The sequence below is a fragment of the Corvus cornix genome, chromosome 8 (assembly GCF_000738735.6).
Source record: "Corvus cornix cornix isolate S_Up_H32 chromosome 8, ASM73873v5, whole genome shotgun sequence".
NCBI classification, from domain to species: Eukaryota; Metazoa; Chordata; class Aves; order Passeriformes; family Corvidae; genus Corvus; species Corvus cornix.
Window position 1 is genome coordinate 24,356,201 of NC_046338.1, and position 25,076 is coordinate 24,381,276.

A 25,076-nucleotide genomic window follows, 5' to 3' on the forward strand; every position below is an offset into this window, starting at 1 on the left:
ACAAGCTGCAAAATCCCACGTGTGGCTCTGCCCCGTCAGCAGAGCTGCCACCAGGCTCCAGGGAAAGCAACTGGTAGGGACAGAGCTGAAATAACTCACAGGGTTTGTCCCCTGGTATGAGTCAGGATCTCGGTGTGTCCCCTGAAAGTGTCAGGATGGAGCCAGCAGAGGTGTCGTGACAAAGCAGCAGGCTTGGAGAATGCAACCCCCCCACCAACTGCAGCCTGTCCAAGGTGTGAGTGACAGCCAGTCCAGGAGCTGGGCAGAGACAGCTTTCCTGGGAGGCAATGTGGCTCTGCTTCCCAGAAGGACAGTGGCAGCACCATGCTGAAAGCCAAGGAAGGCGGTGTTTTACAGAGGGAATAAATGGCTGCCTTTGCAAACTGTAAGATGAGGTCTGGTGATGGCCTCAGATGAAATGGAAAGGTGGCCCTGGGTCTCAATAAGAGATCCTCCGTGGGTAAGATGGAATGTTAAATGAAGAAGAATTTTAGTGCAACATTGAAGTTACGAGTTTAGGGTGAGAAACAGCAGCCCAGGTAGTGGGGAAGGCTCCCATGGCAGCGTCCCTGAGCCAAGGGCTGTGCAGATCTGCTGGGGGCTGGTCCCCAAGCTCCTCAGTGGGGGACAAGCCAGAGGCTGCCAGTAGCATCTTTCTGACAGGGAAAGGCCAACTGGGACTTGAATTTCAGGCAGATGCAAAGCCCACAAGATGAAGATTTAGCACCTAGAAAAACTGCATTTTGTGTGAGCACTGCGGGCTTGCAGCTTGAGTTTTGAGGAGCAGATCCTGCATCCATCAGGGAGATGCTGGTGCTCGCAAGGAGAGGTGAGAGCCTGCAACGAGCACAGCTAATGTGGTGTGAGAACAGACAACTTGGCAGTCTGTGGGAACACCAGTGTGCTGCCTGCGTAATAAAGCAGATGAAATTTCACAGCTCTATTATCACGCTCTGAAAGGCAAGCAGGTCTCTGCTCTCCAAATGAGGACTCCTGGCCAGCCCTGCATGCTTTGATGGCCCAGAAAATCTCACCTGTAAGGGTAGGTGCAGCAGGAGCAGCTGGGCAATGATGCTGTGAGACACTGGTTGGTGATCACCTTGAAGGACAGATAGGCAGGATGCTGCACTCCATAATTCACCTGGGGGAAGCCCTGCTCAGAGGAAATCCCCCTTCCCCGGGGGTGAACAAGGAAGAGCTTGTGCCCAGTCTGCAGGGACTGTGGCCTGCATGGGTCCCTGCACACGGCGGACACCAGATGAGGGCTTTGAGGGCTTTTGCTGTCTCCTCTCTTCTGTGTGTCCCTGAGCCCTGTGCAAGCTTCCCCTCTGCCCTCAGCATTCTGCACAGCTTTCTCCTTGGAAAGTGCTCCAGCAAACACGTCTTGAAGGAAAGCAACAGCTCGTATTCACTTGGAATTGTTGGATAGCTGTGATTAGCACTGCCAGGTCCTTTGCCAACCTGCAGGGGCAGGCTGGGAAAGCAGCTTGTGCTGTGAATACTGCTGGCCAGAGGGGTTTTCCTTGGCTGGCAGGTGGGAACATGGACAGGAGCTCCTTGCTGGTGCTGCACAGCATCAGGAATTCCCTGTGGATGCTTCAGGATGTGAGAGGGATCTCAGCCAGCCGCGGCAGCTCCGGATCCTTCTGGATGGAAGTTCTTTCAATGCCTTTGCCCAGGGACAGAGGGCGAATCTTTCAAGAGCACCTAAATATCTCAGGAGTTTGTGATGCCCCCAGTCTTACAAATACCCCCCAGCACCAGTGACAGGTGGTGGGACCCGAGCAGGCTCCAGATCTTGCTGTCCCTCCTTCCCCTTGTGAGGAAGGCAAGGCCATGGCCACTGCGGCTGCAGCAGCTCCATAGGGCCATGAAATGCCAGGGGCTTCTCTCTCTGCATTTCCTCCATCAGCGTGACCTACATCCTCCTCCAAATGTTTTCCAGTGCCTCTCCAGCTCTGGCAATCTGTTGCCTGTGAAAGAAGCAAAGCCTGTGCCCAGGATGACTTTTGCAGTAGGGCAGCTGGACAACTCCACACTGAGAAAGCTGTGCAGAGCCCTGCTGTAAAATTCAGGAGACCCTCATCTGTCTTCCCAGCTAAGGTGAGTTCCAGGCAGCTCCCAGCAGTGTTTTAGCTCCTTGCCAGCTCCAGCAGAGGAGACCAACCACGGCCTGGGGGAGTGGGTGGTTAATTAGCAGCCTACACACTGATCTGGTCTCTGTTCATCATCGTTCAGGGAGCAAACACAGCATTCAGACTGCTCCAGCAGCTAAGAACTGTCTCAAAAATGCAGGCCACAGGTGGAAAATAGGGCACAGTCAGCCCTTACTTCTTTGCGTACACAAGCACTCCTTTTCCTCTCCTAATTTGGGGGCATTCTGGGGAATTCTGACATTACGGCTGTAAGAGAAAATGCAGCATTTGTTTTCCACAAAAATTGGTAGTTTGCCAAGAAGATGTGTCTCTCTGAGCAATCCATGCCCTCTCCTATGCCTCCAGCTGAACACTTTTAAGCAGAATGCTGAGCCAGCCCTGTGCCATCCCTGCTTCCCTCCGGTTGCCTGCTTGCAGTGAAGAAGAGGAGAAGGATTTGGGTTGGATTCTGTGGTTTTGCTGCTTGCTTTTCCATGGCTTCACAGAAACACGAGCCCCTGAAAAACCCAGGAGACAGAGGAGCATAATTAAGGAAAAGAGGAGCTCCAGATGACACTGACTATAGAGAGCAGTGCTTTCCCCTCCCTCTCCGTGCTCACTTACTGCATCTGTCTCTTGCTGGGGGCATGAGTCACATTGGTTCTGGTGATAGATGAAATTAGCTCCAATGTGAAACGGGAAATAAAAAGCCATTCACCAACAAGACATCTGCGCAGGCACGGAGCTCAGGGCAAGGATCCTCTCTGCCTTTTTCTGCTCTTGCGCTTTTCGCAAGCGGCTCCCTTTTAATTAGATGGGATGCAGCTCTAAGTCAACTATAAATGATATTATCAAACTAATAGAGTGTGATCGTATCTTGGCTTTTATTGGTCTGGGTAAGCTGCTGCTGGCTGCCATGGGAACGGTGTTTTTCACATAGCTCCTCAGCTCTGGCTTGTAGGCATCAAAAGGAGGTCAGGAGAGAGGTGATAAACCCCCAGGATGTCCTTGGCTTTGCAAAGAACCATGGAGTGGTTCCCCTCAGAGACTCATCCACTGGGAAGTGTTCATCCCCTCTTTCCTGGTCAAGGCTGCTCTTCAGCACTGGTGTCCATCTCTTGGCCCACTGCTGCCCTCCACTCTTCTGTCTTGCTGGTCATCAACCCCCTTGCTGCATCCAGGCTGGGCAAAACCAAGAGTGGCAGAGAAGGAAAGCAGAGAGAAAAGGGAGCACACTCCCAGCCTGCATGTGAGTGTGGGATAGAGCAGCATTTACTCCATACTGGGCAGTCCCCAGGCCAAATCCCCTGTCCCCAGCTGTGCAGCCTGCAGGATCTCATCCCGCTGCCATGAGCCTCTGGGGCCTGTGAAAAACAGAGACTCCCTGAAAGTTATCCAAGGGGAGTGAGAGCAGTAGGACAGGGGAGGCACTCTCTGGCTCTTGCAGCTGCCACACTCCTGAAATGTCCGGTGGTGAGGTGGGCAGCAGCAGGAGGGAGAACGGGGGCTGGAGCCCCCCCCCCCCCATCATCTGCCCTGTGAGCAGCAGAGAGGGAGCAGTGTAGGATGTACTTGCAAATGCAGTCACATGAGAAGGAAGAAGAGACAGAAGAGAACAACACGACTGCGTCCTGGCCATGGTTAGTGTTCCAAGCCTGACAGGAGGTTGCAGGCTCCAGGTCAGGCTTTCTAAGGATCAGAAGATGGCACAGTGGGTGTGCACCCTCATGGGTGTGAGGGGCAGCAGCAGGGGCATGGGATCCACGGGGATGAGGGGGACTCCGTGAAAAGAAGGCTTCTCTGCCAAGTGTGTTCCTGTCTTTCTGTGGCAAGAGACCCAGGTCCAGTCTCAAAGCAGGGGTTGTGGGGAATCATGGCTGTGAGTGACCCAGGGGACAAGGGACAGCCTGGCCAGCATCCCATCAGCTCCTCAGCTCAGTCCTGCCTGCACCCCTGCTCCTGCTGCCCCTAACACTGCAGCTCAGCCTGCTGGCTTGGCCTCACCTTGCCTGGGTTGCTGCTCTCCCCTTCTTCCAGGATTTGGGATCCTCCAAAAAAAACCTACCCTGAGCAGGAGGGGTTTGATCTAAGAGTTAGGCTGAAGGGCTTCTTCCCTGCCTGCCTGCCCCTGCTCTGTGATGTCCCTTTGAGAAGATGCGTCCATGCTCTGTGAACAAAGGTAGTGTGAAGTCTCAGGGCCCAGCTGAGATCTCAAACCACCCCCTGGTGCATTGATTTCTTTGCATGAGACTAATTTTTTAATCAGAGTGATGTAGAACACGATCAGAAGCAATTAAAGGCTGGCAGGCTAATTAGTGTCAATCAGCATGGTTTACGGGTATTGGCCTTGTCAATCAAACTTGATATTGTATGTTAGTGAGATTGCTTTTGGATCTCAAAGCTAATGCTTCACAGAGAGATTTTCTTTCTTGAGATGCTTATTAAAATAGTACAAGTCCTTCAGAAACCAGTTAAAGGACGTATTTAATAGTCCTTTAGGCACTGACAATTACAGGTAGATCCTTTGCTAAATCCTACTTGGGGCTACAGCAGATTAAAAGCCAAGCTTGTTCCTGTGCTCCTGAAAACTGTGCTGGATTCATCCCACCCCTCCTGGGGCTGTTGTGCTCCTGGGCATGTGTCTGTAAAAGCTGGGGCTGAAGGAGATGGGTATGGCAAGCTGCTCAGCCCAGGAAAGGAGGGATAAAATGGTCGTTTTGGCAAGGCTTAAGCAGGAGAAGGGCAGGATTTCTTCCAGGGACAGACTGGAAATGTGATAAGGGCCACTGTGTGGTGTTCAGTGGGATGTCCGGGAAAAAGAAAAAGAAGCAGAAACCTGTTGTGAGCTTGATCCTGACAAAAGCAAATCCCTAGGGTATGTCCTTTGGAAAGGCTGGGTTTTGGAAGCAAGGAGAGCTGCTGCAGCCAGGCCATTCCCAGCACCACTGCGGATCTCTCCTCAAGGCTCCAGATTTTAGCTGACTGTGGGCATTGGCAACATTTCCAGGATCTCACGTGAACCCATGGAAGAAGAGCAGAGCCAGCCATTAAAGCACATCCCTTCCCTTGCAAGTCCGTGTGCCCTGAGCCTGGTGCTGCCCTTGGTAACATGAAAGAATTGAGGAGCGAGTGTTAGGATGGCACAGGCACATCTGCCATGAGCACACGCTGCCTTTTAAACCCCGAACCCCACAGCACTCATGTTCTCTGCATTTAATAGTATAGAGGTAATTTTCTACTTGTAAGAAAGATAAAGGAAGGATTCCATCAGGCAGAGCCCCTGGGAAGTGCCTGACAGAGGCATGAGGTAGAAGAGAGAAGAGTGTGCCAGACAGAGCCAGCCAGGGAAGCAATGCTCAGCAGTCCCTGCAGCCCAAAGCAGGGATGGCTTGAGCCACCAGACTGATGTCATTGTCTTCCCAGCAGAAAACACCTGGCCTATTGACAGCATCATGCTTGGGAGGGGTAAGACTCTTGGCAGCATCATTCCAGCTCCTCCCTACACAGACTTGGAGAGGGCTGAAATGCTGGTCTCCATCCTGCTGACTTTTATAGGCCTCCCTGGGTCTGAGAAACACTGGTGGATTATTCAGCATCCTCATCAAACATTACAGCTCAGCCAGCAGCTCTCTACGTGGTCACCATCAAATTTATCTGTGTGATTGCTGGGGCTTGTGTTATCAAACTTTGGAGCTATATAATTTTATCCTTTCTGAAGGGCTCACAGCCTGTCAGGTGGAGGTGTCTGAAGGATCACGGCAGGCTGAGCCCAGCACTGGCTACCAACCAGCTGGGAGCTGGGAAGTGGAGTCATGCAATGCTCCCCAGCTCCAACATGCAGGGAGCTGCTGTGACCTGCCAGGAACGGGGAGAAAGCAGCCATGGCACGGCAGCAGAGGGAACTTCATGACACAGTTCCATGGTACAAAGTCATATCTTGAGATCCTAGTAGAAGATCCTTTGCCTGGTTGTCGCCCAAAGACACACATTTTATCTAAGGGAATGCTTAATTGCTCCTCATTGGACACTGGTTATGGAACATTAGGCATCAATAAAAGACAACTCTTAAAATCCGGGCTGAATACCCTTTCCAGTGGAGGGTGGTGGTTACAGTCACAGAACAGATTTGCTTCACTGCATTTTTATTTTTTCCTTACTTTCCCACTGGGCAAAATGGGTAGTATCCCTGCCATAACCACATCCCTGCTTCCCAGCCCCAGCCTTTGCCCTGAAGCTTTCCTGATGCAAAATGCCCCACCCCTGAGGGGGCCGCTGTGGACTGAGCCACAGATTTTAGTTCCTAGCTGATGTGGGAAGAGCACAGCCCAGAGACAGAAGATGAGGCTGCATGATGCTCAGCAAAAACATGGAGTTGCCAGTTGCTCTGAGGACATGGGTGCTGGAGGAAGCATTAATATTCCAGGCCACCATGCCTCCCTACCATCTGCTGCACCAAAGCAAAGAATGCCCAAATAAATTTCAAAATCCCCTGCCAGGGAGGACACTCTGGATGCTATTTCTACATCAAGCTGTTCAAGACTTGCTAAATCATCCTTCTCCTTTCCAAACATTTTTCAGAGCTGTCCTGCCTCAGGGAGGTGGCTTTGGTGGCTGTGTCCCACTCGTAGGAGTGTGATGGTACATGCTGGATGTTCACGGTGCTCTGGCACAGCCAGTCCAGCTTTCTTCTGGGAGAAGAATGAAACAGAAACCACAGCATGTCCAAAGCAGCTGGCTGGGATCAGGCAGGGATCTGCAAGCTGGCAGTTCTTGTGAAGCAGTTTGCTCCTGAGCAGGCAGCACCATTTAAAGTTTTTGGACATTTCCTGAGATGTCCAATGGAAAGGCAGTTCCCCCATAACACCTGCAGACTGCTAAAGGCCCTTGTGCTGCCCCATCTCCTGCTGAAATCTCTTCCACCAAGGATCCATCTCCTCCAAAAGTTGATGTCCTCTTACCAGGAAGAGATCAGGAGGAAAATTTTATGAGGATTTCTTCTTTATTTGCTGTTTGTGACTCTCCCATTATAACACGCTTTCTGATAATGGCCTGTTCCCGTTTCCTACTATGTGCAGGTAAAGATTTATGCAATTCCAGGTGCCAGCCTCACTTGAGAGATTAATGAGAGATAATGTCTTACAAAGAGGTTTATTGAGTTCTCCGAGTTCATTCACCAGCTGTGAAGTGAAACATCTGAAAACAGTTTTTGAATACTAAGTTCTCCCTGGCACCAGCACAGGAAAGGGAAACAGTGCTTTTTTCTGCTCGAGGTACTTACTCTGCTGGGCAGAGGTGGCTTCACATGTGGAGCCCTGGGAGCTGGGATGCTGGGTTATTATCTGCCTGCTGGCCTGGCCCACCTGGGGTGCAGGAGGATGTGCCTGACATGCTCAAGGTGCTGCAGTCTGGTTCTCAGCATCCTCAGCCTTGTGAGCGATGAGGTGCTATTTTCACGGCAGATTTGAAGAAGCAGGGGAGCCCCAGAGAGCAAGGCAAGGGTGATCACTCACCTACAGCCATGTAAAGGCACTAGGAAATGCATTTGTGGCTACAGAACCCTGCAGATCTCGTGTCTGTTGGCTTTATGGCATGGAATTGATTTGGTGTCATGGCAATATCTCTTCAAGGGTGGAGAAGGAAGGTCCTTCCTTGGACCTCACTCGGTGCAGGTCATCCCATTGGAGGTGTTTTGTTGACTTGCTTCTTGGGACACCAGGAAGCTTCTTGGCCCTTCCCTCTGCCCTACCCAAAAGCCAAGCAGGAGCCCAGTGCTGGCTTGTGCACCTCCACACTGGGCTGGTGCATCATCCAGCACCACATCTCGTGGCCATGCAGGTAGAGGTGCTGCTGCTTTGCTGCAGCTGCTTTTCTTCCTTGGTGCATGGCTTCTTTGAACAGAAGGCACCCCTGCTTGGGCTGGAGGAAATGGGCTGCAATTACTCTCCAAAAAAATCCTCCCATCAGCCGTTGGGCAGGTGGCTGTGCAGAGGCCTCCTGGGGGCATCTCTGTATGCAAATGTTGGCCATGAGGAGATAATTATGCTGCTCTCCCATCTCAAGAACCTTTCTACCTTGCCAATGGATTATTCAACTAATTTTTATCTCTGTTTCACTTAGCATAACACGCCCACAACGCGTTTGTGTTTTCACACAGACACTGGGGTACATTAGCTGTCCATGGGGAAACCCACAGCTCTGAGGACAGATTTTGGCAGATGATTTACCCTTTCCTTCAACATGTTACAGTGAGGCATGAGGGCTTTTCCTCATGGATACATGGGTACACCAGCGGGGAGGACCTGGGCATCTTCATCACTTATTTAGTTATTTACATTTTGACATCCCTTTCTTGGAGGTGACTTTCCTGCTATCTGCAGAATTTTTCCTTTAAAATCACCCTCCTAACAACAACCCAGCAACATGACTACTGCTTCTTCATGTCCTGATGAAGAGCTTGCAGAGATTTGTTTGCAAATGCCTTTTGTTGTAACATCGGGGAAGCTCACATAAAAACAAAATACAGTATTCACTCTTCCCTGTGGCTGGTCTTTGTCTTCAAGCAGCTATAAAAGAGGGCAATCAATAAACCTTGCCAGGGTCTTTTTAATGCTTTTTGAGCTGTTATGGTCATAATGTTTCTTCAGGCTGCCGTGTCAATACACTCAAGACACTGAATATGTCAAAACCACATAAAATCTTTATTAAGATGAAATTAAATGAGCAAGCCCAAATCAGTAATTTAAATGGATATTATTCTTCAAGGATGCCAGACCTAAAAACCAGACACAACTGAAGAATTTAGGGCATTCAGTTAGGATTAAATTGGTGTGAAGCTCAAACTTTTGCCACTTTTTCCCAGGCAGGAGGAATCTGGGAGGATGGGAATTGCTATCAAGGTGGTCTGGACACCTGCCCTTCATTTTCTGTTGCAGCACTCGCCTGAGCTAAAAAAGTGCAGGAAATCTGGGGCAGGTGGGAGGAAAACAGTTATTGGCATGAAAGTTCAGTCTGTCTCTGCTCATCAAACTAACCCAGACTGATTAAAAGGAAAATAAATCCCTTATTTATTTATGGTTCCAGGTGACAGTGCATGGAGCTGCAGTGGGTGGCACTGCAGAGGGTCTTGCATGGCCATCTTTGTGCTGCATTGCCCTGCTGGGTGTATTTCTTCTCCCAGATCCTCCCGAGCACTTCTGGACCCTGCAAGGCCACCAGTGCCATGCTCACATGGAGAATCTGGCGGCAGGACCGGAGGGCACTTTCAGCTCAGTGACTGCCACTCTCCCCCAGTCCTGTACAGAGGCTGCAGCACCAGACACTTTCACCTGCCAAAAGGAGCTGAGGACAAGCAGGACATGTGAGAGCTGCCAGGAAAAGCAGTATACCTCGGGAAAGGAAAGCTACAGCTCAAGCCCCACTCAGCACCCTTGGCTGTGGAGCAGGTCAGTGCACAGGTGAATGGAGCAGCAAGAGGATTGGGCTGCTGTGGGCTGGATGTGAGCTCCCAGGAGGGTAAAACATCTGTGAATCAGCCCAGAGCAGGGAGGAGGTACTGCAGGTACCATGAGGCTCTTGGGGCACAAGAGCTGGGTCCAGGCTCTTCTCACAGAGGGTGTCAGGCACACAGCAGTTCAAGCCCATTGCTGCCTCTTTGTCCAAATTTTTGACAGGGGGACAGAACCCAGATGGATTTGTCTGGGCTTGTTGCATTCTAGCAGCCTGCATGGCTTACTTTGCTCCACTTGTTATCTCCTGCTTCGCAGTTCCACAATGCCTGGGACATGAGTGGGTACAGCCAGCCCTTTGCTGCTGCCCAGCAAGCGATCAGAGATCTTCTGTGCCCATGCAGGACTGGGGCAATTTGCTGACCCTCGGGACCCACCTGACAGAAGGACTCAGAAGGGCTCGGGTGTTGCATCTCCAGAGGGTGCCATGACTCTGATGTTCCCTGCAAGCTACAGGCTGGAGCTGGCTCCTCCAGGGGTGGTCACTCAGAAGGAGGCATAGCCTCAGCACTGCCCAGTGGGTTGGTAATAGGTAGGACAGCACCAGTTGGGTCCCTGAAGCACCACCAGCCTTCCCCTGCCAAGGGCACGGGCTCCCTTGTGCTCGTGGCCTGGTTCTGAATGGCAGCAAGGGATACCACCCCCATGGATTTTCCACTGGAATACAGAGAATTTGCATCCCTTCTGCATTTTAATTATGCAGCTTTTGCTTCATCAGGTGGGATTCTACAGCTTGCCAGGAGGATTTCACTGTTCACAAAGGAGCTCTTTTTCTTCTCAGCAGAAAGCTGAAAAATTGCTCGGTTCCAGCCTATTTAGTTTTAATTGTTTCCTTTAGTTCTCATTGCCCACAGCAAAATATCACCTTCCCCTAACAACCAGCCAGGCTGGGAGCCAGTCACCCTGCCCAGCCACTGTACCATCCCTCCTGCTGCTCCCATGGCTCCCAGAGGTCTTGTCTCTGCTGGATTTCGGGGCAGAGGCATCACCCTCAGCAAGCACCAGGCAGGGAAGAGCTGCAGTGCTGCCACTGCTGTGCTGTCCCCATGGCCCCAAGGTCTTTGCTGGCTGCTCTGGTTCTCCCCTCTGCTTGCAGACACCCGCCCTTCCCAGCTAGCTCAGCTCTCCCCTGCTTCCCAGCCTTCCTCTGGCGGCTGCTGAGGAGGGGCCAGCTCATAATTCTTGCTTCCAAGGTGGCTTTGAAGAGAAAGGGTTGCGTTGCTGAGGCAGAACATGATGCACGCTGAGCCCTGGGGATGATGAACAGCAGAAGATGAGAAAAGCCTCTTCTCCCTCCCTTCACCAGAGTGGGCTTTGAGCACCTGTGGCTTTTTGGGAATGATGTGGTGCACTGCATCCCAGGTGAGCATCACCTCCAGGACCTCTGCTCCTGCTCCAGCTCCTAATGCAGCCCTTCCACAGGGACACGCCACCCCACAAAGACAAAAACCTCATGTCAGCAGTGGAAAGCAGGGTCTTGCAACCTCAAGAAAAACTTGTGGGGACTCCTAAACCTTCTTGGAAGTTATGGGATCAGGAGGATAAAGCAATATTCCCTTCCCATGTTCAGGGAGCACAGCCAGACATCCCCCAAGCAACCTTAGCAACAGATCTGGCTCAAGGGAATATTAACTTATTCCAATATAAGGCAAGGATGCAGAGCTAGCTATGAGGGTGAGACAGAACAAAAACACACCCAACCTGTTCGAGTAACCCACCAAATCACTGGTTTTATACCCAGGATAAAAGATCTCTGCTTCACTGTTCAGCCTGATGCTGGGCACTGCCTCAGCTGGCACATCCCAGCCCCCAGGGTTCACAGCACCATGCCAGAGGTTTTCCTGAAGGTTTTCATGGAGGTTTTCCTCTGCTCAGTCCTGGGGAAGAACTATAAAACAAAGGCTAATAAATTAATTACCTAAAAGAGCAGCAGAATGTTATTAGATACTTGGGAGTTAATTGCACTGATGCTAATCGCATGTATTTTAAAGGCACCAGCAGAGATGTAATATGTATTTCCATAGGTATTCCAGAATAATCAAGCAATTTAATTAATTTCTGCTAATACCTTTTAAATCACCTGCCCACTTCCTCTCATGTTCCCTGAGGGCAAGGGGGAAGAAACTTTTCCAGTTGGCTAAATCTGTTGCAAACTCACTTTTGTTGGCAAAGATACTGTTTTATTTCTCAGTGGATTTAATTAACATTAGAGTTATCACTGGGTGACAGGGTGGCCAAGCAAGACTGCGATTGCCTGGTCCTAAAATTGGAAGTCTGGAGCAGGGATGGCTGAAATCTTTTGAACAGATTGTGATGGGCTGAGAAGATGAAAACTGAAATGATTTGTGGATTTAGGTCAAATTCGGTGAGCAGAACCAGGGGAAAATGTGGAAGAGAAATGTAAACAGCACCAGGCATTTTATTCCATCTCCTCAAAATGAAATATTTTGTTTAAAAAAAGCAAAAATATCCAGTTTCAGCATGTTTGAGATGCAGGTTTTCTGCTTGTCTCCTTGTGCCTCCCCCCAGGGTCAGGCAGCAGAGGTGCACCCAACCCTGGGGCAGCATTTCGGCTGGAACAATGATTTATTTCCTTTCTGCGCCCACAGCTCAGTGAGTGCAGAGCACAGAACCTCGGGACAGCACTTGCGAGTCCAGGGGAGGTGGATAGAAGAGGAGACAAGTGATTTGGGCTGTATGAGAGCTGATCCCCTCCCTCCCCACGCTGGCAGAAAAGAGACCACTAGAAACCATTGCTCTCACGGGGCTTTTATTGTCCGGCTGGCCCTCGCCTCCCCCCCTGCTGCCCGTGGCTGAGCCCCTCACCACCACCCACACCTGCAGAGGACACCCCAGCCCAGCTCAAAGCCCAGCCACCTGCCCAGGGCAGCACATCCTTCCCAGTTCAGCCCAGCTGCCTACCCAGGGCAGCACATTCTTCCCAGCTCTTTTTGGGGGTTGGGGTTTTTTTCCCCCCCGTTGTTTTTTTGTTGTTGTTGTTTTTTTTTTTTTTTTAATATTTATTTTAAAAATATAGTAGCTGTGGAAAGCAGCCCTCTTTATAAACGCTCGATGCCGGAGTGAAACGCATCATCGCCATCCTTGTTCCTAATCCCTCCTGGGTGCCCATGCCTGCCAGCAGCAGTGCCAGGGGCTGGGGAGGCTGCTCCGGCTGCTGCAGGCAGGCAGGCTCTCGATGGCAGGGAGAGAGGGAGAGAGAGGGACCCTTCTAAAAATAGAAACATTGTGCTGAGTCGTTTGGAGTGAATGAATTACGTAAAACACCAGCATTAGATTAGCTTTAGCTTGTCAAATATTGCTCCCAGCAGAGTCGGCGCAGTGCGATGGTGGAGGCTCAGTCCCCCTCGACCCGGGGCAGGGCAGCCACGCCATCCCCCAGCCCCGCTCCCCACTGCAGGGCTCCCTGCTCTTGCCCACCACAAGGACATCGGTCCCCAAGGCAGCCTGAGAGTCTCCGGAGCCGATATAAATAGGAAACTGTAAACACAACCATTGGGGATAAGAGACATCCACAATCACAGGGTTTACTGCTTCAAACGTCCCACCCTCCCCCCCCCCCGCAATCCGCATCCCTGTGCCCCTGTCCCTGCTCCGTAAAAAGGTCTCCAGTAACAAAATCGTCGATCCAGGCTTGGAGTAAAGGTGAGGTGCTCGGGGAGTAAAAAGGGACATTGCAACCTTAGCGGTCTTTGCTCGGGAGGGGAGATGGTGGCAGGACAGGGAGAGAGGGTCAGCTGGTTCAGGTCCTTTGCAAGTCCATTTGGTTTGTCTGGAGGACTCCTAGGGCTATACCTGAGATGAAGACGTCTAGAGGACACTCCATAGCTCAATTAAAACGCAGTTGGTGTTTTTGTGCCTAGAAGAGCCCTCACTGCCGGGATTTGTCTGTCGCGCTTGCACCGGGCAGCAAGAAAGCAGCATCATCCCTCTTCCACTCGGCACAGGGCCGTCTGAACCAATGCTTGGCTGGGGGATCCCTCATGTGTCCAGGATCTCGCTGGTGGGCGACGGCTCGTGGGGGATGCCCTGTGCGCTGTGGATGGTCTGGTTGTGCGAGAGGGAGTTCTGCTGGAGCTCCAGGGCGATGGCGTTCTGCGGGAACTCCTTCACCTGCCGCTTGTACTCCAGGAAGGTGCACGCCTTGGTGGCGATCGCGATGATGTTCTTGCCAATAAAGATGGTGGAGACCCTGCTGTCCTGGAACAAGATCATGTTGATGGCCCGGATGAAGATGGTGACGATGTTAATGGTGACCAGGCTGAGGACAGGGTAGAGCATCATTTTTTGTGGGGCAATGTGCTCCCCTTGCATGCTGATCTCACTGAGGGACACGCAAGGCAGGATCAGGAGGAGTATGTAGCAGTAGAAGAACATGAGCCCCTCTGCCCAGATGGGCAGGCCGGTCCTGTGTGGCTCCCACAGGTTGGCCTGGATGTCTAAGATATCCAGCAGGTCAAGGGCCACCCAGAAGAGGCGTCCCCGCAAGTCCTCTTTCTTCCGAAAGGTCCGTATGTACTCCATGCTGTCCAAGGCCACCAGCACCAGGTAGAGCCCCGGCACACAGATGGAGAGCAGGAGGGTCAGAGCTTTCCTGGCCACTGTCTCCAGGTTCTTCTTGTCTGCTTTGTAATTCTGAAAGATGAAATACAGCTTGATCTCCAGCACGAAGATGTAGAGAAACCACAGGATCATGGCGTAGCCCCGCTTGGCCGTCTTCACCTCGGCCCCCACCCACACGGCCACGTAGCGCAGCACGATGAGGAAGCAGATGTCCCCCACCAGCACGATGATGCAGACGCCGATCTTGCGGGGCCCCTGGTTCTGCTCCACCAGGTAGGCATCCATGAAGGCCATGCTGGTCATGATGACGATGGTGGTCAGGCAGACGTGGCGCTTGTCGGGCGGCGGCAGCACCATGGTGAGACGGGCGGCCCTCCGTGCCTCCGCGCCGGCACTAGGGGAGCGGTCCCGCCGGCGCTGCGCGGGGGCACATCCGCGGTGAGCCCAGGGACCGAGGGCCACTCTGTCCCCCACTGCCACCCCAGGAAGAGGTGCCTGGAGGAGCAGTGGCTCAGCTGGCAGCCCCGCTGTCCCAGGGCTCGGGGCTGCCCCTGCAGCCCCCGCCCCAGCCCTTCGCCCCTCAGTGGCTGTGCCCTGCAAGCACCGCGGCTCTGCCCCCAGCCCAGGGCTGGCTGAGCAGCCCAGCCCCAGGCACCCTCCGCCACCAGCAGCCAGGGCTCACGGGTGTGCAGGGCCTCCTGGAGGAATGTCCCTCCTCTGTGGCGGGTCCCCCATTGCTGCCAGGCTCTCCAGCAATCCTATGGCGCTAATATGCCTCCAGGCACCAAGCCCCAAATCCTGGTATAGATCCCTGGAAACACGGCAGGTGACAGGGCAGCAGGGGAGCTCTCCCTCTTCCCAGCGAGACCCCACGTTCCTCCAGGGTCTGGGGGGCTCCTGCTGTATCCTCACAGGGAATCACCTTCACGCCTATCCCCACAGGGCTGTGCTGGTCTCCTGCTGCTGCCAGCTGTACATGCATCCCTCCATTCCTGGAACAGATAGCAGAGAACAAGTGTTAGGGTCCCTCTGTGTGCTCACCATGGAATGGTGGCAGTGACAGCCCCCTCAGCTCCCATCACACATGGGCTGGGCTCCCACCAGGTACCATCCCACCCCTGGAGTATCCATCACTGTGCATGACGATGCAGAAGAGCTTTTTACAGAGTACAAACACAGCACGGGGTGTCCCACACGGAAACACAGCCTGCTGCCCTTACACGGGCACTCCCTGTCCAGAACTCGTCAGCAAGCTCATGCCCTGGGTGTTTCTGCTCTTTCTGCAGCACAGACACAAAACCACAGTCCCAGTGGGGACACACAGCTCACAGCATTCCCAGCTCCAGGTATCCCAGCCTAGCTGGTGTCTCAGCTCCAGCAGGGAGACAGACCCATGTGCTCTGCAGAGGTCCCAGCCTGGGGATGGTTCTGCTTAACTATGGCCATGAGATTTCACCAGTTACAGAGCAGCTCACAGGGTGTGGGGTACGTCCCTCTTCAAGTAGGGTGAAGCTAGGGCTGGCACAGCTGTCCCCAGGGTGTCATGAGGTCCCAGCAGCTTTCTGGACTGGTTCAGCTGCTCATGGCCACAGCTCCTCCTCACCATGCTGTGCTTGCCTAATTAATTTGTTAATCTTTTCTGCGCAGGGAATGCACTCCCAGAAATGAACAGGTAGGTCCCAGTGCACTCAAAAACGTCATTGAACTGCTTACGTGGAGACAGACCATGACCGCAGCCACAGAGGCTGAGGGGAAGAAGCCAAGCCCAAGGAGGTGTAAGCCATTAAAAACCTGCCCTACTTTGCAGCTGTTTATGTTTATAGGGCCTCATTTAAATAAAAGCTGGATTCTCTCCTGCTTCAGGGAGACAAGAAGAACAAAGAAGAGAAAGTGGGAAGCAGATGAGTCAGAGCCAGCCCTGCCTTGTGCCTGAGTAGGTGGACAGCAGGGATGCGTGTACCTGTGCCCTGGTTTCCAAAGGATGTGGCAGGCAAGGATGTGGTGCTCAGGAAACGTTAGCAAGGGACTTAAAGCTGCTGCCCCACCCAGGACCCTCAGGATGCTCTTCTGAGTCTCCTGCCAGCAAGGAAAACTGGCATGTTAAAATAATTTCTCAAGCAGGAGTTGCTCAGAAAGAAACCAAGATGTGGTGGGAACTCATGAGAACTGCTACATGGTGCTTCCCAGGCAAGGCAGTCCCTGCAGCCCCGCTCTCACCAGTGTGGCTCTCTGCAACAACTCAGAGCTGCCGTTTGGGGCTTCAATTTGTTCTTTCTCGAGGTTTTGGATAAAAATATACAGTCATTGCTGTAACTGCCTTAAAACTCGTGCCAAGTTTTACAGGGGATTTATAGCCGAGGATAGATAATTCCAGATAAATTAGGTCTTTCAGGAGAGAATGGTGGCTTTTTTTCTTTCACCCTGTAAGTATTTATGCTTTCAAAAGACAGCGGTTATTTAAAGGGCAGTGGGTTGCATCACAGCACAGCAAGGTTAGGAAGCAGCTTGCTTGTAAATCCTGCCCCCCTGCCCTGTAAGTTAATCGTGTGGTCAGGGGAGCTTGGGGAAGGCACAGCTCCCAGCCCAAGCTCTCCTCACGCCTGCGTGAAACCAGTCAGAAAACCCTTTCCTGCCTCCTGGTGAATACCCAGGGCACCGAAAGGTGTTAACTCACGGTGTTTACAACAGCATCCAGCAAGTCTTTAACCACCGGTGCTGAGCAGATCGTTTTCAGCAAAAGAAATATGCTCAAACGGCAGATCCTTCCCTGGCACCTGCCCCTGAAGGGTTCACAGCAGCCCGGGCTGGGTTTGACAGATGTGTTCATTTGCTGTGGTGCCCTTTCCGAGTGGAGGAAGGGGACTGCGGGACTGAATCACAGAGCTCGAGCTCTGCTTCCTCCCAGGTCAAATCACGCATTACCCACGGTGAGCACCTCTCTTGCCTTTTGGAAATTGTTTCCAAGCACTTGCTGCCGTGCAAGCTCTTCTCCTTATGTTCCAAGAGCTGGTGTTTTCCCTACCCATTGCAGCCCTGCTGCTGTATGGAAATACGGAGTTCTTTGCAGATCCACGGAGCAGAGCTTGCCAATTTGAGTGATCCCTGACCATCCTGTCAGGGAGAGGGCACATAAAACTCTCCTTGGATGACTATTAGAGAAATGCAGGTAGTTTTTAAACAACCATTACTTCATAACTTTTAAATGACCGCATCTAACAGTACATTCAGAAACTGCCTGAGAACTGTGCTGAGTAAACAACACAATAAGCATGTCAGAGAGCCACAAGTGCACACCTGAGGCAAATATTTGTTTGGACAAGTATTCACAAAACTTTCTTCCTGCAGGAATTCTTGTAAATAAAAGGCAGCCCACCTGAACACAATGAGCTTGGAGCGTTATGGATGTCAGTGAGCCAGGCTGGCAGTTTCCTATGGGAAGGGATCTAACAGCTTTTGCATCCCTTTTGGTGCCAGGACTCCCACGAGTAAGTACTGAAGCGATGCTTCAGTCTTGGCAACTCTGGGCCTCCTTACCAGGACAAAATGCAATCCCTAATTGCTTATTCTCCTCTACTTCTACCCTACACAAACAGCTCCTTTGCACTGGAGTGAGCGAATGCCCTCGGTAACGCCCACAGCAGCATGTCCCCTCTGCATCTCTGGGGTGTGCTTGGGGATACCTCATTTCCCAGCCCAGCCTGCCCTTTCCCAGCTTCCCTGCAGGATGGGAGAGGCTTCAGTAGGAATGGAGGGGGCTGCTGATTTGCTGGAGAGATTCAGGGGTCCTGAAGATGAGTCCAAACCCAACTGAAGGGCAGGGTTTGCTCTCTCACCTCTGCCCTGCTTCCTCTCGTACCGAGGGAAAGGGAGCAGCTCTGGTGCAGCCAGCCCTTGCCCTGTTCCTCTGGTGCCTCTTCTCTGTCTGAGAAGTTATTTCTTGGTCTTGCACCTCTTTTTCCTGGCCCTCCCAGATGCTATAAAGCACTTGTGGTTACCCAGGGATGTGTGGTAACAGACTTGCTCCACCACCAGCCCAGGCAGTTTAGAAGAAAATTAAACAGTGCTGTTCCCTGTGATGCCGGTGGCTCGTTGCCATAATTACCGCTAGCTCTGCCCTTTCCGGCGCCTGCAGCCCGCAGCCATCCATCACAGTGCCTTCCTGCACCCTCTCCTGCCTCTGCTCAGCGCCTGTGCCCGGCCCCTCCTGGCACAGCAGCCGGCACCACACCCAGGAGCCGTGCGGATGCAGGAGCTGCCGGTACCCCCCCACAAACTCCATCGCCCCCGCCTGGGGACCCAGAGGCTGCAGACAAGCCCGGAGGGCTCGTGGAGCCATTGGCAAAACACAGCCTCATTAACGCCAGCAGGCGCTTCCCAAAGCCCAGCTCTACCTGGCAAATTAATTTAAATTATTTATGTAATTTGAACTCTATTTTAAAAAAGGGAGTGAGGCAGAAGCATACACAACGCGCTTCCCAGGTAATTAGGATGCCTCATTGTTTAAAGCTTCATTTGCACTTTAATTGCTTTGATTTATTCCAGTTTTCCTGAGTGTAAATCCAAAGCTCCCCCTCACTTAGTCCTTCAGCCCCTCAAGAGCTGCTGCTCCACCAAGCAGTGCCCACCCTGTCTCCAGCGTGGGGACACCCACCTTTGCTGGGGACTTCAGGACAGCTGTGGCAGAGCCACCCAGGTGCTGGCATCACTCCCTGGCAGCTGGCTGTGCTCCAGGGAGCCACTGAAGTGCAGCCAAGTGACCTGCTCTCGGCAGAGGCCGAGGAGAGCAAGCGGCTGTTCATTGCTTACGTGATTTGTGACCCCCTGAATTACCTGTGACTGTGCACCACATAAGGATGGGGCTTGCAGGCAGGGCAAACTCTGCTTTGACTGAGAAAAGCTCTAAATCAGGTCATCCCCAAGCCATTGCATGTTCCTGCCTCACCTCAGTGTCAGTCGGTGCCTGTGTGTGTCCAGCTCAGCCTCACTGACCTGCAGGCTGAGGTTTCACCTTCCCTGCCCCGGGCAGTCCCTGGGGGCTAAGGAGGGAGGGAGATGCTCCTACCCTGAGGAATAGGGGAGGTTGCTCTGGGCAGTGGCTGTGCCCTGCCTCCTCCAAGGCAGTACCGGGCTCTCAAGTGCATCCTGTCAAGGAAATGAGATTGAGGAAGATTTTTCCAGACCCTGCCCACTAATTGTGTCTGAAGGAGGAAGCAGCCCACTTGCTAATGATTACAGATAATTTACTGTGTAGGCACATCAAGAAATGGGGAAAGAGCTGCAAACTCTTCCTAGAACCTGCTCAAAATAAACAATGCAATATCAGATGAAACCAGCTCCTGCTTATACCAGTGAGTGCATCAACTGCACTCCCATGCTGCAATCCCCCTCAGTCTCCTCTGGGGTTCATTCCAGCCCCCTTTCCCAGGAACAAACACAGGCAGAAGGTATCAGAACTGTTGCCAGAATAGGAAAAAAATAAAACCACCCTCTCAGTTACATCACTTTGGTGACAGGGTGGGGAAAGGCTGCTTGCCCAGAGCAGAGTCCTGCATGGGCTGGCTGGCTGGCCTTTTTGTTCCCAGTCTGTCCCCCACAGCAATCCTGGTCAGGGCTTTCCTGCTGGCACAGGCAGCTGCAGCTGCCGGGAATATCTCCCCATTCACAAACACACTGAGTTTGATGATATTTGACAGACGTGTCAAAAAGAAAAAAAAAAGCCTTTTCAGATGTTTCAGGTGTTTAAAAATAGTTAAAGAAGGTAAATGATTCATTTTGACTTGTACATAAAACGTGAAATTATAATACTACGTTTTGACTCTACCAAAACAATTTACCATTTTCCCAGCAAACTGTTTCTGCAGAGGAATTTCTTGGCGTTTCCAGTTGGGTGCATTTTCAAGATTTTGATCTAATCTGGACCAAACCCCAGATATAAAAGCATCAAAATCCCCCACAGTTTGTTGGTTTGTTGCCAAAAAGGGCACATTTGGCAAACATCTGTCTGAATGTATGTTTGCCACGGTGGGAGATGCATGCGGAGCTCAGTGGAATGCAGGTTCTGCTCACAGAGCTCTATCCCCACCCTCCTCTCACTATTGCAGGCTCCTTGCACCCTTTATCACTCTTCAACAGAGCTTTCCCCACTGGTCCTGGGGTATTTCTCTCTCTGCTACCTCGGGGGTCCTCCTAGGCCTGCTGCTCCTCTGCCAGATCATCAGCATTTTCCCTATCCCCCTGCCCTCCCAGTCCCAGTGCTCCTGCAAATGCTGGGCTCAGCACTGGCTCTCCCAGCTGTGTCAGGACCTGCCCCTGCTGGGGGAATTTCACCCAGCCATACTCTCCTTTTTGTTTGTTGCTTTGGAGTTTTTTTGGTTGCTTTGTTTTGTTTTGTTTTCCAGAATTTCCCCCCCACTTTTTTGGACATGCTGTTGGATTTTGTGTGTTTCCTCCAGCATGCTCCCTGCTCACCCCAAAGCGTGCTGTCAGTAGGTATAACCAACATCCTCACTGGTCCCGTCTGCTGCCTAGGAAACTGTTTTGCTTTCATCTGAAGGAGCTGTGCCACCCTTGTGCTGGGAACAAAAGTACTTCCTGCCCCAGGCATGGCAGGGCTGACAGCGCACCTGCAACTCGCAGTTGAACAAGTCATCTCACTAAAATACAGCAGCACACCACCAGCTCTGACCTCTGCTGGTCCTTCCCGGAGAGGAAGGCCTCACACAAGTGGTCAACAAGTTTCACCTGCACACAAAGACCACAGCTTGGATTTTTCCTGGGCCATCAATAGGCATGAATGCAAACACCAGGAGCAAGCCAGGCCAGGAGCATAAAACTTGGATCTGACTTCAGTAGCCTGAGGATGTAGTTTTGTGTGTGACTCACAACCATGTCCTCAAATAACCTCACACTGTCAGTACTGGGGGAAAGGAAATCATGGAGGCAGAGCAGAGTCCTCACACAGATGCTTTCCCCTACTGCCTGCTGGAAATCCCTACAGATGGAGGATGGAAAGCTCCCTGCTCTTGCTCATCGTTGTCCTCAGTCTCCTGAGTGCTGGCACAGAGGCACAAACTTTCCTGAGTGCTGCTCCCAGCATCCCCATCCAATTCACTAGGTGCCTGAGAGCCAGGTGGGAGAGGGAATCAGCTAATTAAAATAAAATGAAAACTGGAGTGTGAGGCTATAAATAGGAGAGTGCTGGGAGTTTCCTGATGCTAAAACATGCTTGTGGGGAAGGAGATGTAGGAAGCTCTGGGGCAGAACTCTGGAGTTCTACCAGGGAAGATGCATCTGAGATCTGCAGGCACCTCCTGCATGTGAGAGGGTGTTCAGACAGGGATGACTCTGCACTACTGGCTGGAAGGATGAGGGGCTGGCTTGCAGACTCTTGTAGAGACCTGGGAGAGAGTCACCTGCTGGTTCCTCTGACCTGGGGCCAGGCTGGCTGTCAGACTTAAAGCAGCAGGTGAGGGACCTCTCCTCTCCTCTCCTCCCTCACCCACGCAATGCAAGGAAAGGCTGTGGGCAGGAAGGGCCTGATGCAAGCAGAGCAGGGCAAGCTGCAAAGGGAAGAGTTGGTAGGGCAAAGGGGTCTGACTCTCAAACTACAATCCCAGAGACCTCTGCTCTACTTGATGGTGAAGGTGTTGAGCACTTTCTGCATTTAAGTAGCTTTTGGGAGGTGCTGCACCAGCCCTGTGTTGGGGTGGCAGGACAGCAAGAATGACCACATGTGTCCTGCTGTCACAAGAACACTTACTCCCTTTGAGTCCCCAATCGAGCAGAAGGGCCAGGTCCTCGAGGAGCTGGCTTCAGCATCACATGGCTAGGGAGATGCCTCTGGAGGCCAATCAGCTCCCACACAAAGCAAGTGGCATCTCTGCCCTCCCTGGGAGCTGTCTTCAGCTTGTCCCTGCTGCCAGGCTGGGGTGGCACACTGCAGCCAAGAAGAAATTGCACAGAAACATTTATGCCCCTGTTATTCCCTCTGCCCGGAGCACAGAGTTAGTAGAGGTGGGATGAGCTCAGCAGGCTGCTATTGCTGCCATCAGTCTGGCCTTTGATTAAGAGTGATTGTTCTGCTCTTAATTAACAGGAGCCAGCTGCTGGCTGTTCTGGTGGAATGGAGCAGCAGAGCCCAGTGGCTGTGATAAAAGGAGGTTGTGTCTGCTGGTTCCCACTGAGCCTGGCAAGGCCACTTTCTGCCCAGCCACGCAGCTAATCTGTGCGCCATGTCACTGAGGACCCTGAGCCCAGGGAGGGGGATGCAGCCCCACCAGCACTGCCAGGGTTCAGCCTCTGCACGAACCAGCAGCAGACACGGGGGATCCAGATAATCCCTGGGGTGATTTTGCTGCTCTCTGTTCTCCCAAGCCACCCTGAGGTGGTACTGCTGGCAATGCCTGACTGGTTCCCCCACGGTTTAATTCCTGGTCTGCTCCTCAGAGACCTGCCTGGGGCAGAGCCTCTCCTGTGACAACAGGTCTCATCCTCTGGTGACATCTGGCATGCTGCTGCTCCTCGCCCAGGTTTAAGGCAGCCATCTACCCTGCACGAGGCTGCCCTAGGAGCAGGTGTGCTGCTGCTCAGCCTGTTGTACTGACAGCTGAGCCAGCTCTCCAGGAGATGAGAAGGCATCTCCGCTGCTTCTGCTCCGCAGGGCAGTGACTCTTGAGCAGGCAGCAGGGTGTATCCCAGTAAAAGCTTCACCAAGAACATCACACCATTTTTCTGAGTAGAAAGCTCACCTCAAACCTCTGTAATGCAGGGACAGCACACAAGACAGAAGTGATGGGTAACCTGTAAAATCAAGGGACCTTTGCCTTGCCATACAACTGCTGAATTTATTTTGGCAAGGCTGGTCCAATGTTAATTATTGATGACAGTAGCTCGATGCTGGTTGTCATGAACTCTTAGCAGCGTGAGAACTCTGCTGGGAGTGGTGCTCCCCTCATCAGACAGTCATTAACTTGTCTGAAATCACAGTTTAGTCATGGTAGGGGCTGGTGGTGCCACAGGCTGGAGATGGCCCTCAGTGGATTCTGCTCTACACTTGCTCTCCATCATCTAAGTCCATGCCACTGCCAGTTCCTCCTGGAACAGCTCTGTGGCACTAATCTCAAGGTCATCCTCCTCATCCTGCACAGCCTCAGCCTCTGGGATGGGGGCAACACTGGCATCTGCTGCTCTGGCATCACCTGGGAGATGAACGCTGCACCCATCTGACGCAGTGCCAAGAAAAATAATGCCAGCCCAGAGGTCGCTGGGGAGACACTTCCCTTCCTCTGGTTTCTAGCCTTCTCTCTACCAGCCATCTAATAAATCTAATAAAATCTGTCTTGTTGATGTCTAATTCAATTCCAGCACCCAGAGACCAGGCTCCTTATATCACTCACAAACCTAACCAGCTCCATCCTTGGCACATGAGCCAGGCCAAGGGGCTGCTGCAGGCTACTCCAGAGGAGGGCAATTACCTGGGATCAGGACTCACTCTCCCAATAAATTATATGTTTATAGATTTTCCTCAGGTCACATCTAATTGAATTTTTAGGTGCTTGAACACCGTGGTCAGAGGCAGCTGATGACTTCGAGGCTGAAGTCTGGGAACTAAATGAGGTGCCCTGAGTGTCACCTCAAAGACATGTCACCACAGCACCTCCTGCTCATACCCTCACACAGCATCAGCAACCTGCAGTGTGTTCAGCCTAATGCCATCTTCAGTGAGCAGCTGGCCTTTGATCCCTGCTCTAAAGGGAAATTACTTCCAAGGTCCCCATATTTGCTGGAGCATCTGGAAGCACCAGGGCAGGATGGTGGCTCTGCTCCATGGTGCATTTTCTGGTTGCTCAGTCACAGAGTCAGGGCTGCAAATGCCTTGATCTGAGCTTCAAAAAGTGCGTCTGACGAAGGCTTCTGGCACCATCACCAGGAGGATCACCCATGCTGTGTCACAAGCTGCTCAGGAACCACAGCAGAATTCCCAGAGGAGGGATTTGGGTATCCACAGCGCTGCCCTCCCAAAGATCCTCCATCCACCTTCCAGGGATGCTCCAAGCTGTCTGGGAGCCAGACTGGAGTGGTGCTGGGAAGTGCCATAGCCCCTTGCACATGTGCCAGCCAGCATGCAGCAGAAAGGGGTTGGGGTGGCTGAGATGAGCATGACCCAGGGGATTTGAAGTAATAACTTGTGTATTCCAGTATTCCCTCTCCTTTTCATCCATCCCCAGCCAGGTGGGGACACTTCCATGTACCCCATGCAGCTCAGACCACCTGCAGGTGCCCCTGCTGCTGGTTAGACAGCACCCCAAGGTGCAGGAGTATGTGGTGCTTCTTGGGACTAAGCCATTTGTTTGCACAAACTGTTGGTTTTTCAGGCTTTCTTTGCTAATGAAATTCTTTCCCTCCTTCAAAAAAAAAAGCCAGGAGCAGGGGCCATGCCCATGGTGTGGGAAGCTCCCAGACTCCTCGCTGCCAGATCCCAGGCGAGGAGGGAGCTCAGCATGGAGGCAGCACAGAAATTGGGTGGCTTCCCCATCCGACAGCACGAGCAGGCGTGCTCTCCCCCAGGAGGATGTGACAATTTGCCGTGCTGGAGCTTACTGCCAAAGAGATAAAATATTTATGGCTGCTCTCTCTAGCTTCCCATTTCCAGCCACGGTGACTTATTTGTTACAAATTTACATGCATGTTTAAAGACATCTTTATGTTCCTTCTAAGTATAAAAGGTATATTTCTCCATGTAGCATTTTGCCAGTCAGAATCAGCCGCCCCATCTACTATGTGACTGCATTTGTGCCCGGCCTCAGTGCTCATTTTCCTCTTGGTAATGATTATCATTATATGAAGAAAAATGGGT

General features: G+C 52.2%; 1 protein-coding gene across 1 annotated transcript in view; it reads right to left on the bottom strand.

The window, feature by feature from the left end:
• Positions 1–8,810: 8,810 nt before the first annotated feature.
• Positions 8,811–25,076, bottom strand: part of LOC104695433 (transmembrane protein 121) — a 38,962-nt gene continuing 22,696 nt past the window's right edge. Inside the window, exon 2 of the mRNA XM_039556316.1 lies at positions 8,811–15,213. Within this exon, the coding sequence (XP_039412250.1) occupies positions 13,640–14,578 (939 nt within the window). The 5' untranslated portion in view covers positions 14,579–15,213 and the 3' untranslated portion in view covers positions 8,811–13,639. The remainder of the gene's footprint in view (positions 15,214–25,076) is intronic.